At 50.0% G+C, this 18,785-nt stretch overlaps 2 protein-coding genes across 7 annotated transcripts in view; one reads left to right on the top strand and one right to left on the bottom strand.

The window, feature by feature from the left end:
• Window positions 1-18,785, top strand: part of LOC141958973 (sodium- and chloride-dependent GABA transporter 1-like) — a 53,084-nt gene that overhangs the window by 31,595 nt on the left and 2,704 nt on the right. For 2 of the 3 annotated variants that reach the window (XM_074902113.1, XM_074902114.1), the window contains exon 15: window positions 2,367-5,740. The exons of the other annotated variant lie outside the window; for it this stretch is intronic. In XM_074902113.1, coding sequence (XP_074758214.1) covers window positions 2,367-2,471 — 105 coding nt within the window. In that variant the 3' untranslated portion in view covers window positions 2,472-5,740. Of the gene's footprint in view, window positions 1-2,366; window positions 5,741-18,785 lie in introns of those variants that run through there. 3 annotated transcript variants of the gene reach the window in all.
• IQSEC3 (IQ motif and Sec7 domain ArfGEF 3) overlaps window positions 13,155-18,785 on the bottom strand; it is a 107,019-nt gene continuing 101,388 nt past the window's right edge. The window contains exon 14 of one of the 4 annotated variants that reach the window (XM_074902108.1): window positions 13,155-18,498. In XM_074902108.1, the coding sequence (XP_074758209.1) occupies window positions 18,061-18,498 (438 nt within the window). In that variant the 3' untranslated portion in view covers window positions 13,155-18,060. The remainder of the gene's footprint in view (window positions 18,499-18,785) is intronic. The other 3 variants (XM_074902112.1, XM_074902111.1, XM_074902110.1) reach the window with 3 other exon arrangements.

The raw sequence follows: 18,785 nt of genomic DNA, 5'->3' as shown, positions 1-18,785 counted from the left end.
TCTAAATGACTGCGAGCACTGCTGAGCAGCACATGGCTGCCTGCATGTGGCCAGGAGGGGAGACCTTCAGGTAGTCTCTCCTTAGGTCAGTCCCATTGTCCCTCATTGAGCTTCGTGTTGTCACCATCACAAAAAGGGTCCGGAGCCATGGAAGAGGTTGGGAAGAAATCTTGGAGGTTTCTTAACCCAGAGAAATCCCAATTCCCAGCAGTCCTTGACTATGAGCATGGTTACCTGGCATGTCTCAGCAGAGAGACCAGGATCTTCCAAGAATGAAGCTTGAAATACCTCAGAGCTAGGACCTGATAGTAACAAACATGCCCAGCAGTAGTTTGCCATGTGCTTTGTAAAGAGCACTCAGCAAATGAGGGGCTAAGAAACAATGCAGACTTTTATGCAAGTCCCACAATACCCAAAACTCTGATCTCATAAAACATGTTTTTAAAAAATTTGAGCAGGGTTTTATGTAGCAGTGAATCATGAGTCTCTGTATGTCGTACCTAGTAATTGCTGTTAAGATTTTATTTACAGTGTTGACATTCAGTCTTGAGGGCACTGTGCACAAAGTCCCTGGCTCGATGCTGTCTGCTGTGAGCTACAGGTGTAAGAAGTCACTGCAGGGGTGCTCATTTATGGCTTTCCCAGCCCAAGCTTCAACAGCAACCAGATCCCATCTAAATCCCATGAGTTTCCTTCATGGATACTATATTTTGAATAATGTTTAATTCAGAAATGTTTTGGCCCGAATTGTTAGACTGAGGTCATCTTCAGGCTCTCTACCTCTGAGGTCAAGTTGCAAGTGGATTTGGTTTTCCTTCCTCCTACCTTCTCTTTTGGATGGGCTCTGGTGGGGGAACTGGGCAGGTTTAGTGTCTCAGATCTGCTTTCAGTTTCTGGTCTCTCATCTGAGATTGAGTTTAGGTTCTTGCCATTTTATGTTGAAGATCAACAGCAATTCCCATAGTAGGTCCTTTCTCAGGTGTTTTGAGAGCCTCCTTATGCCCTTATAATATGAGCAGGAAAAGAGGGAAAAGGGAAGACTGCAAACACAGATATGGGTTCAAACCTTTGCTTAGGCTCAATCCTCTTTCCACTAGGGATGGTGAAAGCATAGCCTGGCATCTGGGGGCATCTCATGAACATGTTTCCACCCATGCCCTCAGCACTTCGTGCAAACCAGCAGTGCCAGTCAGCAGCATGAGTGGCTGGTGTGCACCCACTCTGTCCTGCTTTCCCTCTAACAGCACCCACACACAACAGGAGACCCAGACCTTGTTCATCCCCACTGTTCATAGACCCAGCAGCAGATGGCAGCAGGAAGAAAGTAGGTTTCTCGCTGTGTGTGTGTGCGTGCGCGCGCGTTGATATCAGAGAGACAGAGAGAATTTTTGGCCTCTTATATGCACAAATCCTGGATTAATTTGTAATAGAGCTGGAGCTGGAGGGAAATTAGATGCCAATGCTGCATAAAGTGGTTTTGAGAGACAGGAAAGATTACAACTAATTTTGATCCTACTGAGCATGAATGTGAGGGGAAAAAAAGACCATGAATGGCAGAAGGATCTCAGCGAACATTTCGGGGACTTCACCCAGCAACAGCCACTTCAGTGGTATTGGAGAGTAGGAGCTTGTTTCCCTTTGCTGGAAAGAGCTTTTTCCTGACTTAGTGATGTCTATTCAGGTCAGGCTCAATCCTCCTCTGCCTTCTGCAACTTAACAGCATCAGTCCCTCCCTGACAGGCAAAAGTGATTCATTCTTCTTCATCACTCCTGATGCTCAGTCCACACGCCTCCAGTAATGACTTGCCCCTCCATATTTTCCTGGGTTCTTGCTTCACTTTATTTGGCTCTGCAATTTTCATTTGATCAGCTCAGGGTGACACGAATTGCTGCTGATGCAAAGGTTTGTGCAGGTGGACTGGTCTGATCTGCATCACTGGCACAGACTGTAACCTTGTTAGCCTGCTGTAGCTAGTTAGTAATGCTTTATAATCAACCCTAGTTGAAAAGTTATGGAAACTGGGAAAATGGGTCTGCTCTGAAGCCTGTGACAGTGCAGATCTCTCTTGTTCCTACTTGCAGCTGGTATTGCCTGGTAACACTTCGCCTGTGTTATAAGTGTGATCCCAGTATTTCAGATGAAAGGAGGAGTGGCTGTGCTGTGTGCAGCACCAAAGCAAAGGTGACTTTCAGAGGCTTTCACTGGACTGCTGAATTGTGCAGGAGGAGTAACTCCTGCCACAATGCACTGCTCCCTCACCCTGTAACTAGGTCCCAAACCTCAGCCACTGCCACACCCCAGCTGTCCCACCGTTGCCACTCCTGGCTCCCCAGCTGACACACTCTTTCCCTTCATTCCTGGGCAGCGTTTGCAGCAGATGACACAGCCCAAGACAGACGGGCAGGCTCAGAACAACGGCCTTCAGCCAAAGATGTCCTTTAATGGGAGAGTCTCGGATGCCGCCGTCTAGGAGGAGAGCCTGGACCTCCTTGCCCTGCCCTGTAGCTGTTCATGCCACGTTGTCCCTTGAGCTCCTCCAGCACAGCTTACTGTCCCTGGCTCTGTGGTGGCTTTCGCTTGTCAGAGAGAGGACCTGGCAGAGGAACCCTCATGCATCTCTTCCTCCCAGCCCAGCTTATCAAGGCACTGCACGAACTGCTGCCAGGGCATTGTGCACTGAACATCCTCATCCTGCAACATTCTGGTCCAGGCTCTCAGGGAGGAGCTGCCGAGGCCCAGGTCTTCCTCACTCTGATGAGAGGATGCCGATCCTTAGACTGATCACCCGTGGTACCTGTGCACACACAGTGTGACTCAGTGCAAATTAGTCTCTCCCCTCCCCTGGAAACCTGACAGCATCGCCAGGTCTGCTGGCCTGCCTTCCTGCTGGCTCACACTCCCAGGCTCAGCTCAGAGTCAATGAATTCATAAATGAGTGTCTGAGGAAAGGTATGTCCTGCTCATGCTGTGGGGCTGTGACATGATGCATGTTGGCCCCATGCTGCCCATCCCTGGGACCAGCTGGCACGCGGGTCCAACCTGCTCTTCTGCTGGTCTCCCAGCCTGAGGATTGGTAGCACAAAGAGGAAAGAAGTCATATGGTGATTATAGCTGAATTTGCTCACCTTTGGGGTTGGGTCCCCTGCCAGCTCACCAGTTCGTCTCGATTGACATTGCTTTAGATGTGTAACCAATTTGTGTTTGTACATGATGTATGTGCTGTGTCCTGGCTCTTTGTGACTGCCAGGCCTTGAGTGCATGTTTTGCTGTCTCCAGTACCATGAGCTGAGATCATGCCCTGTCCTGCATCTAATCATTAGGGTGTTCACGTCAAAAAAATCACAGCTGTTAAATGGACGTGAGGAAGTGTGGAATTTACAGGCTTGATCTTGTAAAGCCGAAAGCCAAACACTGAAAGCTGCAATCATAGTTCATCACAATTAATCTCAGCCAGTCACAGACATGTCATCTTTACTTGTCCTGTAATTGCAAGCACTAGTGTAGCTGAAATTTTCTATTTCACTTTCACCTATTTTTATAAAACAGGGGATAAAGGAAACCACTCCTTATATATATGTATGTCCTTTAAGAGGGACATCTGTGTTGAAAACAGATATTAACCTCTGATCTTTCCAGTAATGACCTTTACTAGAAACCTCTATTTGCCTCTGCATCCAGGTCACATAACCACTCTCCCCTTAAATTCAGACTGAGAGTTGCATAGGTGGGTGATGGGCAAAGGAGTCAATTCTTGAATGAAGCCTTAAAACCATTGAAGACCCCAATTTTTCCAACTTTATTGGGGCAGCTCAGGTCTGAGGTAGAACAAATCAGTATCAGTGGTCATTTTTGAAACTCTTGGCCAAAGAGCTCTGTTGCTGGGAGAGCTGTTCAAAGGGCTTTACAGTCCAGGTTTGTCCTCCAGGGGAGTGGAGAAGGAAGGGTCCAGAAAACCAAGTCCCTTCCCTGATGGCTCAGGAAATCCCTAAATCTCCAGTGACTTTTTTTGCTGGGGTTTTAGTCCCATCCTCTCTCTAACTTGTTGGCCTTACATGTGGCCCATGCAGAACATCACTCTAGGTGTAGTAGCAGGGGCTACCCCACGCATGCGCTGCTCATAATAACAACATTTGATGAGAGTTAACCATTTGCTTAGTTTTCTGCCTGTGAACTTCTCCTTTGCTTTCCCTCCTGCCCCGCTTCTTTTTGTTCATTTACCTCACTGCTTCCCCAGTATCATCCATCCAGTGTAAATTATCTACCTCATCTTGCTGCTTCCTGCTTTTTTGCTTCCACTACTGTCAAATTACAGTTCTCCCTCCCTTCTCTTCTCCTTTCTATTCTTTCTCATTTATATCTCACTGTATTATTACCAGCCTCACTTCCCTGTTTCTCAAGTGCACTCTCCTTCCAGCCTTATTACTTATTCCTGCATGCCTGTGGCTCAGCCGCTCACTGTGCACGCTTTCAACCCTCTGCCTGACGGAAGCTGGAGCTCAGGACCCCACAGAGGAGCTCAGCTTTTTGCCATATCTGTTCCCTAAGAAGCAATTTCCATCCCAATATCAAAATTAAAATGAAGTTCCAGCTGTCTTCTTGTCCTCTTTGCATCAGAAAGACCTGTGCCAAGCAATGATATCTCTTGATGTTACTAGAAGAGGTATTTCAACCCATATTCCACCAGTCTCTGCAGAACTGTGCCTGTTCTGTAAGATTTTGTGGCCTTTCCTCTTTTTGCACTGCTTTTTTTTTCCACCAGGCATGTTTGAATTTGCAAAGTCTGGCATTTGTAGCCTTGCAGGGAGGAATCTGTCCTTAGTTAAACTCTGTCTTATACCCTTTTGCAGCATTTGAAACTCATCCCATCCTTAGTGCCAGAAGAGCCTTCCCACCTCCATCGCATGCAGGTTTCCCATCTAGAGAGACGGCAGGGAAGGGGACAACCCCTTGAGCTCATCCCATGCCTCAGAAATGCCACTGTGAGCAGGCCCAGTGAAGCAGCCATATCTGTGTGTTGGCTTTTTGACGTCAGGCTTCGGACACCAGCTGAAAGGCACATGCCATGCTTGGTGCCAGCAGTTCCTCTGTAAGAGCCGCTTTTGTGCCATTCCGTCGGTGCCTCATGCCTTTTGGTCCACCCAGCAGAGAGAATACGTGTGTGGCTGGGGGTTGGGATGCTCCCCTCCCATTCTGCTGTTCAGAAGGGGATCCCCCTCCCCTGTGCTCACCTACAGCACTCCTGCCTTTTTTCCATCCTCTTACAACCTCCAAGCACCTGCCAGCCTCTCCCTCTTGCCACGGGCAGCACTCAAAATAATCCCCCGTGAAACATCTTAATTCTAAGGAGCTATTTAGGGAGCTGTGCTCAAATCCCTCCAAAATCCTCTTTTTCCTGAGGGCTATGAAAAATAAAATAAATGCCATTTCCTCCAACCTCTGATGCAGCAGGGGGGGCTGAGGGGGGCAACGGGAAAGACAGGATTGCTTCACTGCTTCGCTGCTTCACTTCAAGTGCTGCTTCCCCTGGAGATCCGGGAGAGGGGAGCTCTTCCTGCTGCCATTCTCCCAGATGTGTTCCAACAGCTGGCGGCTGGTTGTGAAACACTTGTGCAACATCTGCAACATGATACCGATGTTGTGTGGCACTGTAAGGCTTTGGCTAGCCAACTGCTGCGTAGCTTGTAGTCTCTCCACAACTCTATTAAACGATACGTTGGGTGCAGTTGTGCTGTGTGTCAGAGGATGCCCTTAAAGCTGGCATCATTCTGGATGAGCAACTTGTCCTTGTCCCCCTTCTGTCCTGGGGGCATTCTCTCTGGACTGAGGGGCCCTGGTTGCATTTGGTGGTGATGGTCCAGGCGGGTGTTGGACCTGCTCAGAGCTGTGTGGCGGCAGGGACATTGCCACCCTGACCCTCAGGGTTCATTCACCCCATCAGGAGCAATCCCCGGGGCTAGTGTCCCTCCCTCCAGCACATCAGGTGCCCTATCCAGCACAGGTCCTCACGTGTCCCCTCCCATGCCCTGATGGCATTGGGAGGGCTGCCTGTGGGTTTGCATGGTATCCCCTTGGCTTCAGTGCTTGCCCTGGGACATCCCAAGGGGCTGGGACCCATGTGCAGCCATTAGCAGCTGGTAAAGGGTTTTGGGCCCCAGGGCCATGCCATGGGGGGCCCCCCCAGCTGGTGGCCCTGGGGCAGGCACCAGGGTGGGTAGCAGAGGACAGGAGTGGCATCCCAGTGTCCCTACCACAGTGCTGGCTGAGGCAGCACCAGCAAGGACAGTGCGGGGCTCCTGCCAAGCATGCGTCCATCATCCCCAGATGCTGTCAGCTGGGAAGTGTGCGTGTCTGGAGACACTCAGGAGAGGTTAATGCTCCCCACGCTAATACCTGACATCCGTGATGCTGATGGAGATGCCTCCTGACAGCACAGCATGATGCTGCTGAGCTGCCAAGCAAACAGCACCAGCCTTCATTAGCTCCCCAGGGACCAGTCACAGCCCCTTGCAGGGTGGCACATGTCCCCACCATGGGCCCTGGGGAGCAGCAGCTTTCACCACAGCTGCAGTCCCATGCAGAGTGGCCATGGAGGGCTTCACTCTGGTCATATTGGTGCACCACAGGAGCTTTCTCTGGGGGATTTGGGGGCATCCATGTGTTTCTTCTTCCAGACAAGGAAACCCAACCCAGTGGGAAGGGACTTGCCCAGGACACTGATGTAATGATAGCAGGAGGGGACTGGCCTCAGAGGGCCCCATATCCACAGTGTGGGGCAAGTAACCTGCCTGGGAGGCACTCCTGCCTGGACACGACATTTATGAGTTGGGGAGCCACTGGCAGATCAGTGCTCGGCTTCCTGGCTGGAGGTTTTTCTCCCCTTGAAAGCTGTGTGGCTTGGAGAAGGCTCTTGGCTTGTTTGCATTGCATTGTGCTGTTTGGGAAAACACAAATACCCCCACAATGTTCTTGTAAAGAAAAGTGAGTTTTGTGCTGACACTGCTGACCTGGCTCCAAACAAAACCTGTCCCATATTTGTCCAGATACACGGTTCTTCAAATGTAAACTCATCCCTTGCCGTCAGCCTGAAGCGTGCTGCCTCCCATCTGCTCAATGGCTCCAAAGCTGGAGGTATTGGAGGTACATCAGCCCCTGGGATGATTCTGGGGGTGAGGGGCAGGGCATAGGAGCAGTGGTGCCTCGTGTCTCATCATGCAGGCAGCGCTGGGTCCCTGTCCTGCTCCCTGCCCATCCCCAAAGAGCCCGTGTGCCCTTTGGCTGCAGCTCACACTCCTCTATGTAGCTGAGCCTGAGCACCTGCCACACCCTCGTCTGTGGATCCCCCTCCAGTACACCAGAGAAGACTGACGTGCCTTTAAAAATAACTCCTTGGTGGGGACAAGGACAAGAGATAGAAAGGGGTGAGTGCTCTTGGTGGGAAGGGGACAACATCCCCCTCCACCTCTCTTGACAGTGCCACAACATCTCAGCCAAGCAGCCACTCCAGGTCACTGCCTGCCTAGCCCACGGAATGAATGCTTCCATGTGTTCTTTAAGTGTGTTTGGTCCTGCAGGAAGGAGAGAAAGAGAGCTGGCATCTTTGTCCCCTCTCTGCATTTACTGCAAAGGGGAATTATAATCCAAGGATTAGGAATTATAATCCAAGATTTTTATTTTAAAGTGGCTTTTCAGCTCTGCGAGGGGAACTTCAGAGTGATGCTCCTAGGGGAGCTGGGTGATAGAGCAGCTGTCAGAGTGCCAACTACTGCAATTTCTTGGGCAGCTGAAGCTCAGTGGTTCCCTCCAGACTCCAGCAGCAGCTACGTGGGGTGATGCTTTGGCAGGGAGGAGGGGGGGGTGGCAGGGTGCTCTGCAGTTCAGAGTGCAGGGGGTGTCCCATGGCTGGGCACCTGCCTTGGCACCACAGAGTGTGCCTGAGCACTGGGCAGGTGATGCCATCAGGCTGCACCAATGGATTTTCATGGGTTCCTGGATGTTTTGAGCTTTGAAAAGAAAGATGAGTCTGTTTCTTTGGGGGTGGAAGGTGAGTCTGTATTAGCCATCACTGTTTAAATAGGAGCAAGCTGGGTAAGTGGCACTGCCACGGTGAGAGGTGTGCGGCAGCACAGTCCCTCGGCAGCATCCTAGCCACTGCCTGGTAGGGTGCCACATGCACCCAGCCCCACTGGGGCTGCCCCCATCCCCGGCAGCACCACAGACCCCAGGATGCTCCCCGAGCTGTGGGGAGAGGCAGGGCTCTCAGAGAGATTGCCAGCTGCCGGTCCCCTGCGGCAGCATCTGCTCCTGGGATGCTGAGCCCAGAATTTCACCAGCCCACAGCGTCCTGCAGCCCCTAGGAGGCTTCTGCCCTGCACTGCTGGCAGCATCTGCCCTGGCGAGGCACTGTGATCTTCTGAACTTTTTCCCCTCATTCCTTCCTCCCACTGTGTTTGTGGCAGACCTGTGCAAAATGTTAGCAAACTGCTGGTTTTTTCACTGGCATATCTGCTGCCTTTCTCTCTGTTAATTATTATAGCAGTGCCTCTTCTAGGTCAAGTTAACAGATGGCTGGGGTTTTATCTTTGAACAAGCTATTTAATAAGGGCTCCTGCCTTTTCACTTGCACACATTTCTTTCCTGGCTGCATGTCCTGAGCTACTGGATGGGTTGCCCTTTTCATTGTGGATGCCAGAAGATGTGAGTTGAGGCTGAAGGCCAAGGTCAGATCCCAGAGGATGGGGTTTTTTCCTTTCCCTTTAAAAAGGGAAGATAATTCCGCCTGGGCTCACATGGCCCTTACCAAGCAACACTTTCCCTCCCTGCAAAAAGATGTGATGGAGAACTGTTCCCCACAAGGAAGTGACAAGGGCTGTGTCAAATGCTGGGTCCTATGGGGCAGGTCTTAAGTGTGCAGAAAACTGATGTAAGTGCTGAAAGCAGCATGCTGCCCACTCACACCAGCTGAAAATTCGGCTTGCAGGTACTGACCTGTCTCTGGCTCATGCTGCCATTGGCTGCATGGCTTTGCTGTGGCCCACTGGGTGCAAAGGAGGTAATTCCTTCTGTAGGCGGAGGGTCACAGGCTGTGACTCAGAAGACAGGGAGAGCTAACGGTGTCTGGAGTGGGCTGGCTGGTAAGTGGGGCTGCCCTGGATGCGCCATGGAGCTGCATGTGACTTTTGCTGATGCTAACTGGTGACTGCTGGTCTGCCTGGGCCACCTTACTTGAAAGCCACATACCTGAAGTCTGCAACGAAATCTCAGCATGCCACAGTGATTGGGACCTTGTCCTTATTGAGGCAGAAGCAGCTCTCAAGTGCTGGGGAGCTGAGCGGGGTGGACAACTCCTGCAGCTGGCACATGGGCACAGGGCGGGCTTGCTGCATGCTCCTGCTCTGGTGTACCCAACAGATGCACCAGGTTTTGTTTCAGAAAGCACAAGCTGTGTTTTCCCCCCACTGTTGCTGTCTCCCAGGCTCTGAAGGGGATGTACAGGGATCCAAATGCTTCTGCACCTGCTCCAGGAGCAAAGGGAAAGCTTCCCTTTGCATGAGAGCAAAGACCAGGGAAAAAGAGGAGGCTTTGGGCACCGGGCGCCTCATGGAATGGCCTCAGTGCAGACACCAGCACCAGGCCCCAGGCCCTGGTACCACCAGGCTCACTTCAGTGACTGGTTTTGCTGTTTTTACCAGGATTTCTCTGTACTTGGTTTTGCTAAAGAGTTTTCAGAGCCATGTGCCTTGAGACTTGATAACATTAGCACCAAAGTGTTTGGTGGTGGCACCTGCCCCAGTGAGAGGGTCAGCACAGGTCTGGGTTCCCTGCATGGCAGGGCTGTGGCACTGCTCTCTGTTTTGTTTTCCCTTCCCTAGGAAGCTGTAGAGGCAGCTTTTCTTTCCTTTCTCTTGGATAGTTACAACAGTTGTAACAGGCTGCTCTTATTCCTGCCAGGGCTGCTTGTCCCAGTGGGGAAAAAGCCTTGCTTGGACTGTCCCAGGAGGGCTGGTGTCCAGCTAGCTGCTGTCAGAGCCTCGCTGGCAGCTCCCTGCACTCTGGCCTGCCTGCCTGTCTGCGCCAGGCTTAGCTGTTTCAGGCCTAGCTAGAACTTGCAGAGATGCCTGCTCAGAATATGTGAATTTGTGTTTTCCTACATGGAACATGTAGTCCTCCTTTTTCTGTGCTGCCCAAATACCTTGCTCCAAGTTTTTTATGAAATATAATGAATAGCTCATTTCAAAAAGGCAGTGAGTGGAGGAAGGTGGGAGGCAGGAGTGTGTGGAGGCACCTGCGGTGGGGGCATACCAGCAGCAAGACGGTGGCCGTGGTGAGGAGTGAGCATCCCCGTACTGTTGGGCTGTGCATCAAGCAGAGGAGCATGAGGGCACCCACAGCTGCTGCCAGTGCAGAGCCCTGCAAAGCCGTTGCCTTTTCAGCACACATCGCCCTGGACTGGCCCAGCTCTTTCCCAGCCGGCTGTGCAAACAGCATGGCGTGGCAATGGGAGGGCACGAATTCAGTGCCCTGTGGGTGGACACCTGTTTGCAGTGGGGTTTGGGAGGAGGCTGCCCTCTTTGCTCTGATTTAGCACTAGGAAATTCATGAGAATGGCAAAGAGGGGCCACCAACTCAGGGAAATCCTGAGCATGAAGCTGGTTGAGGGGAGGGGGGGGGCACTTGTTCCTGTTGCTAGCACTGTGTGAGTCCTGTTTGATCAGTAAGTCTATGAGGCTTCTGCACATTTGAGATGGAGCTGAAACATACTGAAAAAGCAAAATCTTCTGTAATGGGAGGGAATAGCAAAGTGTATATGGAATATCAGGATGGGCACATTTCTCTGTCAGGCACTTAAAGTGTTTTAGCTGCTACAGCCTTGGCCCTACAGTCCTGTGGAGAAAGAGACTTCCCTCTCCCCTTCCACTCTTTTTTTTTTTTTTTTTTTTCAAATGTACCTGACATTGTTTGGGAGAATCCACCATTCATGAGGAGGAAGGCTTAGGAAAACAGGACTCTTGTTTCCAAGAAGTCACTGATGACTATGCCATATTGTCAGACCCGAAGGCTAGAGCATGGGTGTTAACAGAAAATAAGATCCTACCCTGCATGCTTGAGAACAATCCCAGTTCATGGATTGTATGGATTAAGGCAGAAAACACAACTCCTCAGCCACTTCTTAATCTCAGTTGTATCCATTAGCTCCAAGACCAGCCAAGTGTGACAGAGCTCCTAAACTGGTTAAATCCCACAGACCTACTCACCAGCCATCCTCACCCTTGAGACACCTACTTATTTTCAGCCACCTTTCTCAGGTCAGGCAGGAGTATGTGCATGACCTCATGACCCCACGTTGCCAGACTCAGGATCTGGGCAGTGACTTGACAGAGGGGCACCTCATCTCCGGCAGCTGGCAGTGATGGGAAACCTGAATCTGTGGGGCACAGCAGAGCCTGATTCTGTGATCAGCTGTGCCCTGGGCACCCCCAAGGCACCAGCACAATCTTTCCAGAGTCCCTGAGGTGAGGTGGCAAGGGGCCCATTTTGCCCTGCACACGACAGTGACATGGCAGGCCCTGTTCCCTTGCTGTCCCCGATCACAGACTGTGACATGGCAGCTTTGGGTTTGTGGTAGCCTTCCTGCCACCATGCTGCTCCCTGAGGGCTCCACGGTTTGTGTTGGCTTTGGGACCCCAGGGACAACACCTGCAAAGCCGGAGGCAGCAGGCCGTGTAGTGCTGAGTACAGCGGCAAGTCATCTGTATCTTGCTTTATAGGGGGGTGGGTGGAACCCACTTACAGCAAAGCACTTGAGGGACGTGCTTAAAGTCCATCTTAAAAGTTTCAGAGAAAAATTACATCTCAAAATTCTCTGTAGAAAAGAGTGGCATATTCTGATCAACTCTGAACAGACTATATATGTGTTATTGCACATTATGTATACTGTATAGATATAACAGTGTAGAGATGCACCGTGACAGTTGTGGTATGTGCTTTTTGGATTGTAATCTCTTTGTATCAGCACTACCTATATGTGTCTACATAGTATCCATCCCAAAGGTACCTGCCACCTTCCGATTAATAATAGTATCTGCACATCAGAGCAAGTGAGGAGTATTTCACATATAGACAATCTGTTTTTATTGCTTTCATCTTTACAGCCAGGTGTGTGATCTAAACATCAGGCAGAAACTTCTCCAATAATCTCCTGTTTCAAAACATCTTAGAAAATGACTGTTTGGGACAATCTGATTTGTAATATATCTGTGTCACACAAAAACATAAACAGAAGCCTCTGAATTCCTGGGAAATTTCTTGTGTCTCAGAGGCTCTTCTGTCCTCCCAAGTGTTTCACCGTGGGTCTGGGGGTCTAAGGGATTCTTTGAAGCCAGCAAAGAATTTGCAACCTACAGACAGGTTTTTTTAGCAGGTGCAGTCTGAATCCAGCATCTGTTCAACTCAGCTGCAAAGATGTAGGTTGCCTCCCCCCATCCATAGCAGAGGAGAGCTTGCTTTGTGTGCACGTGTTTGTCTCTGATCATCTCTCTCATCCCTGTGCAGAACTTTACAAGGTCAGTTTCATTAACCTCGGGGTTATGCTTTGTGTAAATATGCATGTATGTCTGATTTGCATGGAAAATGTCATTTTCCTTACGTGTCTCCCATCCAAATGTTAACCAAGCCTGAGCCTACGTAGCATGTGAGATGGGCTGTGATGGCAACTGCAGTCAGCACAGCTGTCCTGCTCAGGCAGTGCATGGCTGCATATGCCTGATCTTTTTGTACAGCATGATCAGCTGTGTGGATAGTAGAGGTGCTTACATGTTATCTGCCATATATCTACATGTTGGCAGATGGTGTGTGCATTAGCACACAGTATGTGCTGATGTCCCTGGGTACATGAGTTTCTCTGTGGCCAGCTGGCATCCAACACATGCATTGGCACATGCGGCTTGTGAAGTTGCTCTCCTTGCCGCAGTACACACATGCAGCAGCATGAGCTTTGCATGGGTGTGTGGGCCTCCTTCCCCAGTGGTGCAGAGCTACACAGACATGAGCAGAGGGTTTGGGGCTGGCTCTGCTGCATGCTGGCAAGATGGAAAGGAAGGAGCTGCAGCACAGAAGGCCCTTCCCCCCCCCCCCCCCCATTCCTCTCTGCCTCACTGCAGAGGTGAATTTCACATTGAGTCGCTGCCTCCTGGACAAGATTATTTCATCCTGGTTTCCTCTGGATGTGATCCTCAGAGACCCTGAGCATTCAGCTAGCTCCTGCTGCATTCAACAAAAAATCAGCAGTAGCTGCAGCTGGCTGCCCCTGAGGCCAGCAGGAATCCAGGATGCTCAGCACTCCTCAGGAGCACAACCTTGGTGTGTCACCCATGCGCCACCAGAGCCCAGGGACACAAGGAGGGGGGGCTGAGGCAAAGAAGACATTAGCGCACAAGTGACATGTCAATATAATTTCTAAAACTATTAACTGAACAGATAAAATATCTCTGGTCTATTTTTGTTATTTTGTTACAAAATATTAGCCATTTGGACTCTTTGCTAGGTGTGACCACACTGCTTTCCTCAAAGGAAGCTTCTCTTGGTGATATTTACAGCAGGAAACAGGTACAGACAGACAGGTGCTTTCAAAAGCCTACACACAGGTAACACTTCTGTTGTTAGTTTTTTAAAAAGACACATTCAGATGGGGTTGTGACTGGTGTTGAAGAGCTGAGTGACTTCAAAGCTGCTGTCCCAGGCATGGCTGTGAAAGAGCGGGCAGGACAAGGATGGTGCTAGCTCACAAAACACTGCCAGCAGTCCCTGGAGCCTACACTAGCACAGTGAGGCAGCTGGTGGAGTGGGAGACAAGGGAGCCTGCTCAACAACTTGCATTTCAAAGCACTCTGCCAAGCAGCAGCTTCTTTGATTTAGGGCTCAGATTTGTTTCTGGAAACCTCACAAACACGTGCAGATAGTTGCAGGTTGAGACTTCTGAAAAACATGTAACAAAACTCAAACTCTTCCAGCTCAGAGGCCCTTTTTGTGAAAAAGTTCGAGTATTGATGAAATTCTGGTTGTGGACCATACCCAAACCTTTCATCTACAAGGAGGAGAGAAAATGTGAACAGTGGGGTGCTTTGAAAGTCTTGCAGAAAGCACTAAGTGTTGCTACCACAGTGGCTCAGACCATGGCATTAGAAGTACTACAGCAGTGGACAAACATTGCATTAAACCCAAATTGTTCACACTAAGCTCGATTTTCCTGTCACATTTTTCCATCCCTTTGCTTCTGGTGTAAACAGATTAATTTCACTGCACCTACATGAGCAAGAGAGAATCAGGACAGAGCCTGACATTTTGCGTAACACAGCTCTGTAGACCTCAGCAACACCTTGTTCTCTTCCACCACCCAGCAGAGCCACCTTCTTGTTTGGCCACTGACTGCCTGACTCTCACTGCAGAATACTTTTTACTGGGTTTCTCTTTTCTGTTGCCCCTGTTCTTTTTTTTAAATATAGAAGGATATGAATTTGACAGCAAAAAGCCACTGGTTCATTTGGGTCAATCTAATCTCTGCAACAGCTTCCTGCCTGACTCCTCCACCTGAAAGATTGTGCTAGGTTCACGATCAGAATCACTGCTGTCAAGAGCTGGTGATTTTTCTTTGGGCTGCTCCCTCCGGTTGAGCTGTGGTATACATTTTGTCCTTCATTAGGTTGTCACTGGTACGCTCTTTCTAACCTGCACCCTGTTAACGATCAGTCTGCGTGCAAGGGTGTCTATTGACAGTACTACAGTTAGCTGACTCTGTGTGTCTTACTTGCATGTGGGAGGGCTGTGGGAGCAGACAATACAATAGATCAGATGAGGTGTAGACATGCTTTAAAGTGCTTGTCAACCTTCGAGACCAACCTTCAAAGGAAAGAAAAAAATCCACATTTTGAAGTCCGAAGGGCTCAGATACACAGTAGAATTTAGAGCAACCTGTTCCATGACAACCTGGAATAGAGTAATTTAGTGTCTCTCCAGCTATACCCTGCATAAGATGTTGTTGCCACCAGGCTAGAAGACAGCAAGGGTTATCTACATCTACTTCTCTGTCCAAAGGTCAAGGCCAGCATTAGCCTTTTGCAAGGTCAGGGAAATGGAGCCAACTTGCCCTGAGAGACTGCTGTGCCTCAGGTACTTCAGCGCTTCAGTTAACTTACTTCTGCCCTTCATCCAGCACAAAGAAGGGAGTCTCACAGAAGCTTCCTTATTTCTTCTTTAAATACTTCCAGCTCTCCCATTCAATTATTAAAGCAGCAAACCTCTCTTGTAGGAACTTCATAGACATTGATATAAATATTTTATCTAAAAAAACTATTTCATCAAGTACATTAAGGTTTTTTTTGTTGTCATTCCGTGTTCAGTGTCAAGTAAAATCTAATTTATTTATTTTAACACACACATAGACCTTCAGTGGCTCACTGCACTCTGGGAAAAAACAAACAAGTACTGCCATTCCTCTCAGACAGCAAAGTAACCACTGAGAAGGGAGGGCAGTGCCAGTGCCTCCTGGATACCACCCTTTTCACTGCAGCAGTGAGTAAAATTAAAATGGCAGCCACACACTACTACATTGACTGAACGATGGCAGATGCCACACATACGCTTTCCCAGGAAGCTACGGACAGGTTGTTGGAGATCCCGGCTGCTGTCAGGTGGCAGGGTGTCACCCTGGAGGGAGAGAGCAGCAGATCAGGACAGCTGTGCCTCACAGCTGGCTGAAGGGTGAGGGGTTGAGCCCTGGCTGGGGGTGAGGACCTCTCCCTGGGCCTGGCTTTGAGATGTGGAGCATCCTGGCTAGAAGAAAGCTTCTCTGGTCTGGAGCGAGAGTGGGCTTCTATTCAGGGTTTTCTTAAAATCTTTTCTGTCTTCTGCTTCTGTGGTCCTCCCTGAGAGTTTGCCTGTTGGCTCCTGGTCAGTACATTTGCTATGGTGTATAAACATGGCAGCCTAGTGCTCTGCTCCAGACAGCTCAGTAAACAACTTAGACAGACTTTTCATCACACCTGGGTGTATGGGTCAGGCTCAGAAACAAGGGGACCCAGAAGTGTGCAGGTTCCTGCCCTGGAGGAGGCTTGGGCACAGGAGACCCTTCACCCCAGCCCCTGTCCACTTTCCTAACCCCAGCTGGACTTATGCCCAAGTCAAATATGTGAAATTTTTCATCTGAACATTTCAGCGGAGCCAGGAGACATCCAAAGAGCAGAGGGGATCGGATCCAGTCCCTGATGCACTGTGGTTTTTGTCACTGGCAATAGCCCCAGATATGAGCATACTGGTACAATCCCTAAGGAAACTGCTGTGTAGCTTTTACCCCACAAGGTAAAAAAGAGTTTCCTGCATCTGTCTTCACTGTCCCCCTTTCCCTGATATTTTGCACATGCTTACCATTGCCAACAACTCCTGCCAGTCCTCCTCCAGTGGCTATGTCACCAGCACACAGTGCTCACAGCCTCACACAGGAAGGAAAAGCCTTTCTTTCTTTCCCTCTTAAAATAAAATAAAAATAAAGGCCCTAAAAGGCATTCTGTCCTATTTTAAAATCCTAAAGTTGATCTTCTTAAGCCTTGAAGGGAGATAGAGTGAGTGAGCGAGACCAAAGCCTTTAAGCTAATTAATACCTTCCCCTCCCTACTGTTCAAAGAGATTTTTTTTTCTAAAAATACATCCATAGCCCATTTTTAATGCTGTCTTCCTTCACATCAACGTCCCAAATAAAGCAGAGGAGCTGAGCTGTCATCTCTATCTCAGGATCTTCCCTTCCCCGCACTTTGAAGCTGGGATAGGGAGGGAGAGAGAAGAGGCTTTGGAGTCTGGTATCTGGGCAGCTTTCCTATAGGAAGGGCTGATGGAGGCAAGAGTATAGCCAGGCAAGAGATACAGATTGGGACCTCACATGGGTGGTCTCCAAAAAGCTCCTTTTCTCTAACACAGGAGGAAGATCCCAAGTGAAGGGAACATTCACCCCAGCAGATGAATGTAACACTTGACTTTTCTTTCAGAATATAAAAAAGCAGGTGGGCAGGAAACACAAAACCAGCTAGGAGGAGGAAAGCAAAGGTGGGTCTGTTTATAGAGAAGACAATTTTCATATGTGTGTCTGTGTATGTGTGTGTTGAGGTGGGAGGGCACCTCTTGGTGCCATCACTTTGGAAAAGTACTCATCCATTCCAAGAAGACCCCTGGGCTTAATCCCTCCCTTCTGCTCCCTCAGAACTGCTTGGTGTTTCCTTTAGTAAGCATGCGCCATACATACGCTACCATACAAGTGTATTTACATGTGATGAGGTCTGCTAGGTCTCAGCAGAGGTCTCTGGTACAATGCTCCAATATAACAACAGAGTTTTGGTGTTCAGAGAGACCATCTTTGTGTTGTACTGCAGCTCAGGACAGTCCCTCCTCCTCTTGAGCTCTCTTTCACTCGTGCACTCCCTCGCTTGAAACTGGCTGCTGCAAGGAGATAATATTTGAAGAGCGATGAGGAGAAAGCATGGCTGGTACAAGTTCTCAGCTCCAGCTTAGCAGGCAGCAGCAGTGGTGGCAGGGGGAACTCCACCCCCAGGAGTGCCCCAAGGTTGGTCCTTGGCACGGGTGAGTCCATTTCTCTCTGAGGCTGGCGAAGTTTTGGGGTGGGTACAAACCTATGACCAAGTAAATGCAAGGCAGGGAAGGCAGTTGAGGAGTAGCAAACGGAAGACACAGTGCCTAGAAAGCAGCAGGTCATCAAGCCTCTCAGGAATGGGGCAGCAAAGTGCTACATGGGGACTGCACGAGCACAGGAGGCCAGCTGGGCTGGCAGGGTGTAAGGATGTGTGAGAGTGTAGGTTGGCAGTTTCTGTAGATGGCTCCTTACAATTAGCATCATCTTGAGGGGAGACAGGGTAAGAGGTCAGTTGGATTTTTTTTTCTTTTCTTCTTCTTTTACTAAAAAATAAATCACAAACTAGATCTCTGTAGGCAGAAAGGGTCCCCGGGAGGTGGTGGGGAAGGGAAGTGGGGAAGTCTGTGCTGTTTTGGTGCTGGTGGTGTGGCTACACGAGGCTGCGTGAGCCACTGGAGTACCTGCGCCTCTGAAGCAGGGAGCTAGGGGGGCAATACTGGTGGGGGTGGTTGTAGGGAGGTGGTGGAGGTGGGAGGGGAGGCTGATGGACCAGCTTCATGGGGGTCCCGGGGAGCCCGCTGCCCACACCGTGCCAGGGGGTGGAGGTGCAGGAATCAGAGGTGACGTAGCGTGTCAGAGTCTGGTTGAGGGCCGGCTCCATTCGAGCGAGGCACGGCTTGTCCAGGACAATGACTTTGACAATCTGCTGGCACTGTACAAGTGTCCCTGCCGAGGCGGGGTGCGAGGGCACCAGTGCTGTCTCCAGCCGCTCGCGTGGCATGCTAAGACGTGTGCTGGGCTGCATTCCACTCTCGGGCCCCAGGGCGGAGTTGTGCTGGTACGTTTGAAGCCTGTTGTGAATTGACACCTAGTTTAGAAACAGCCAAAGAAGCATTAAATGTTACAAGACTTTTCCCATCTGCTGCTACTGGCTGCCCTGAACCCCCACCACCAGTCGGCCTCACATGCATTTAACCCTCCCCTCCTCAAAAAAACAGAATAGGCACAATCCCCAGCTGCACAGCTGCCCCCAGTAGCCCCATCATCCCCATCTAGGCCTAAGTGCCCCTGTCCTTTCCATCACATCAAAGGTGGCAGGGCCGGCATTCCCAAATGCAGTGCAACTTTGATTATCCAAACGGCACAGAGAACGCA

The sequence above is a fragment of the Athene noctua genome, chromosome 3 (genome assembly GCF_965140245.1).
Source record: "Athene noctua chromosome 3, bAthNoc1.hap1.1, whole genome shotgun sequence".
Lineage (NCBI taxonomy): Eukaryota > Metazoa > Chordata > Aves > Strigiformes > Strigidae > Athene > Athene noctua.
The sequence above is the reverse complement of the archived record's forward strand: the minus strand, read 5'-3'. Positions and strand labels throughout refer to the sequence as shown.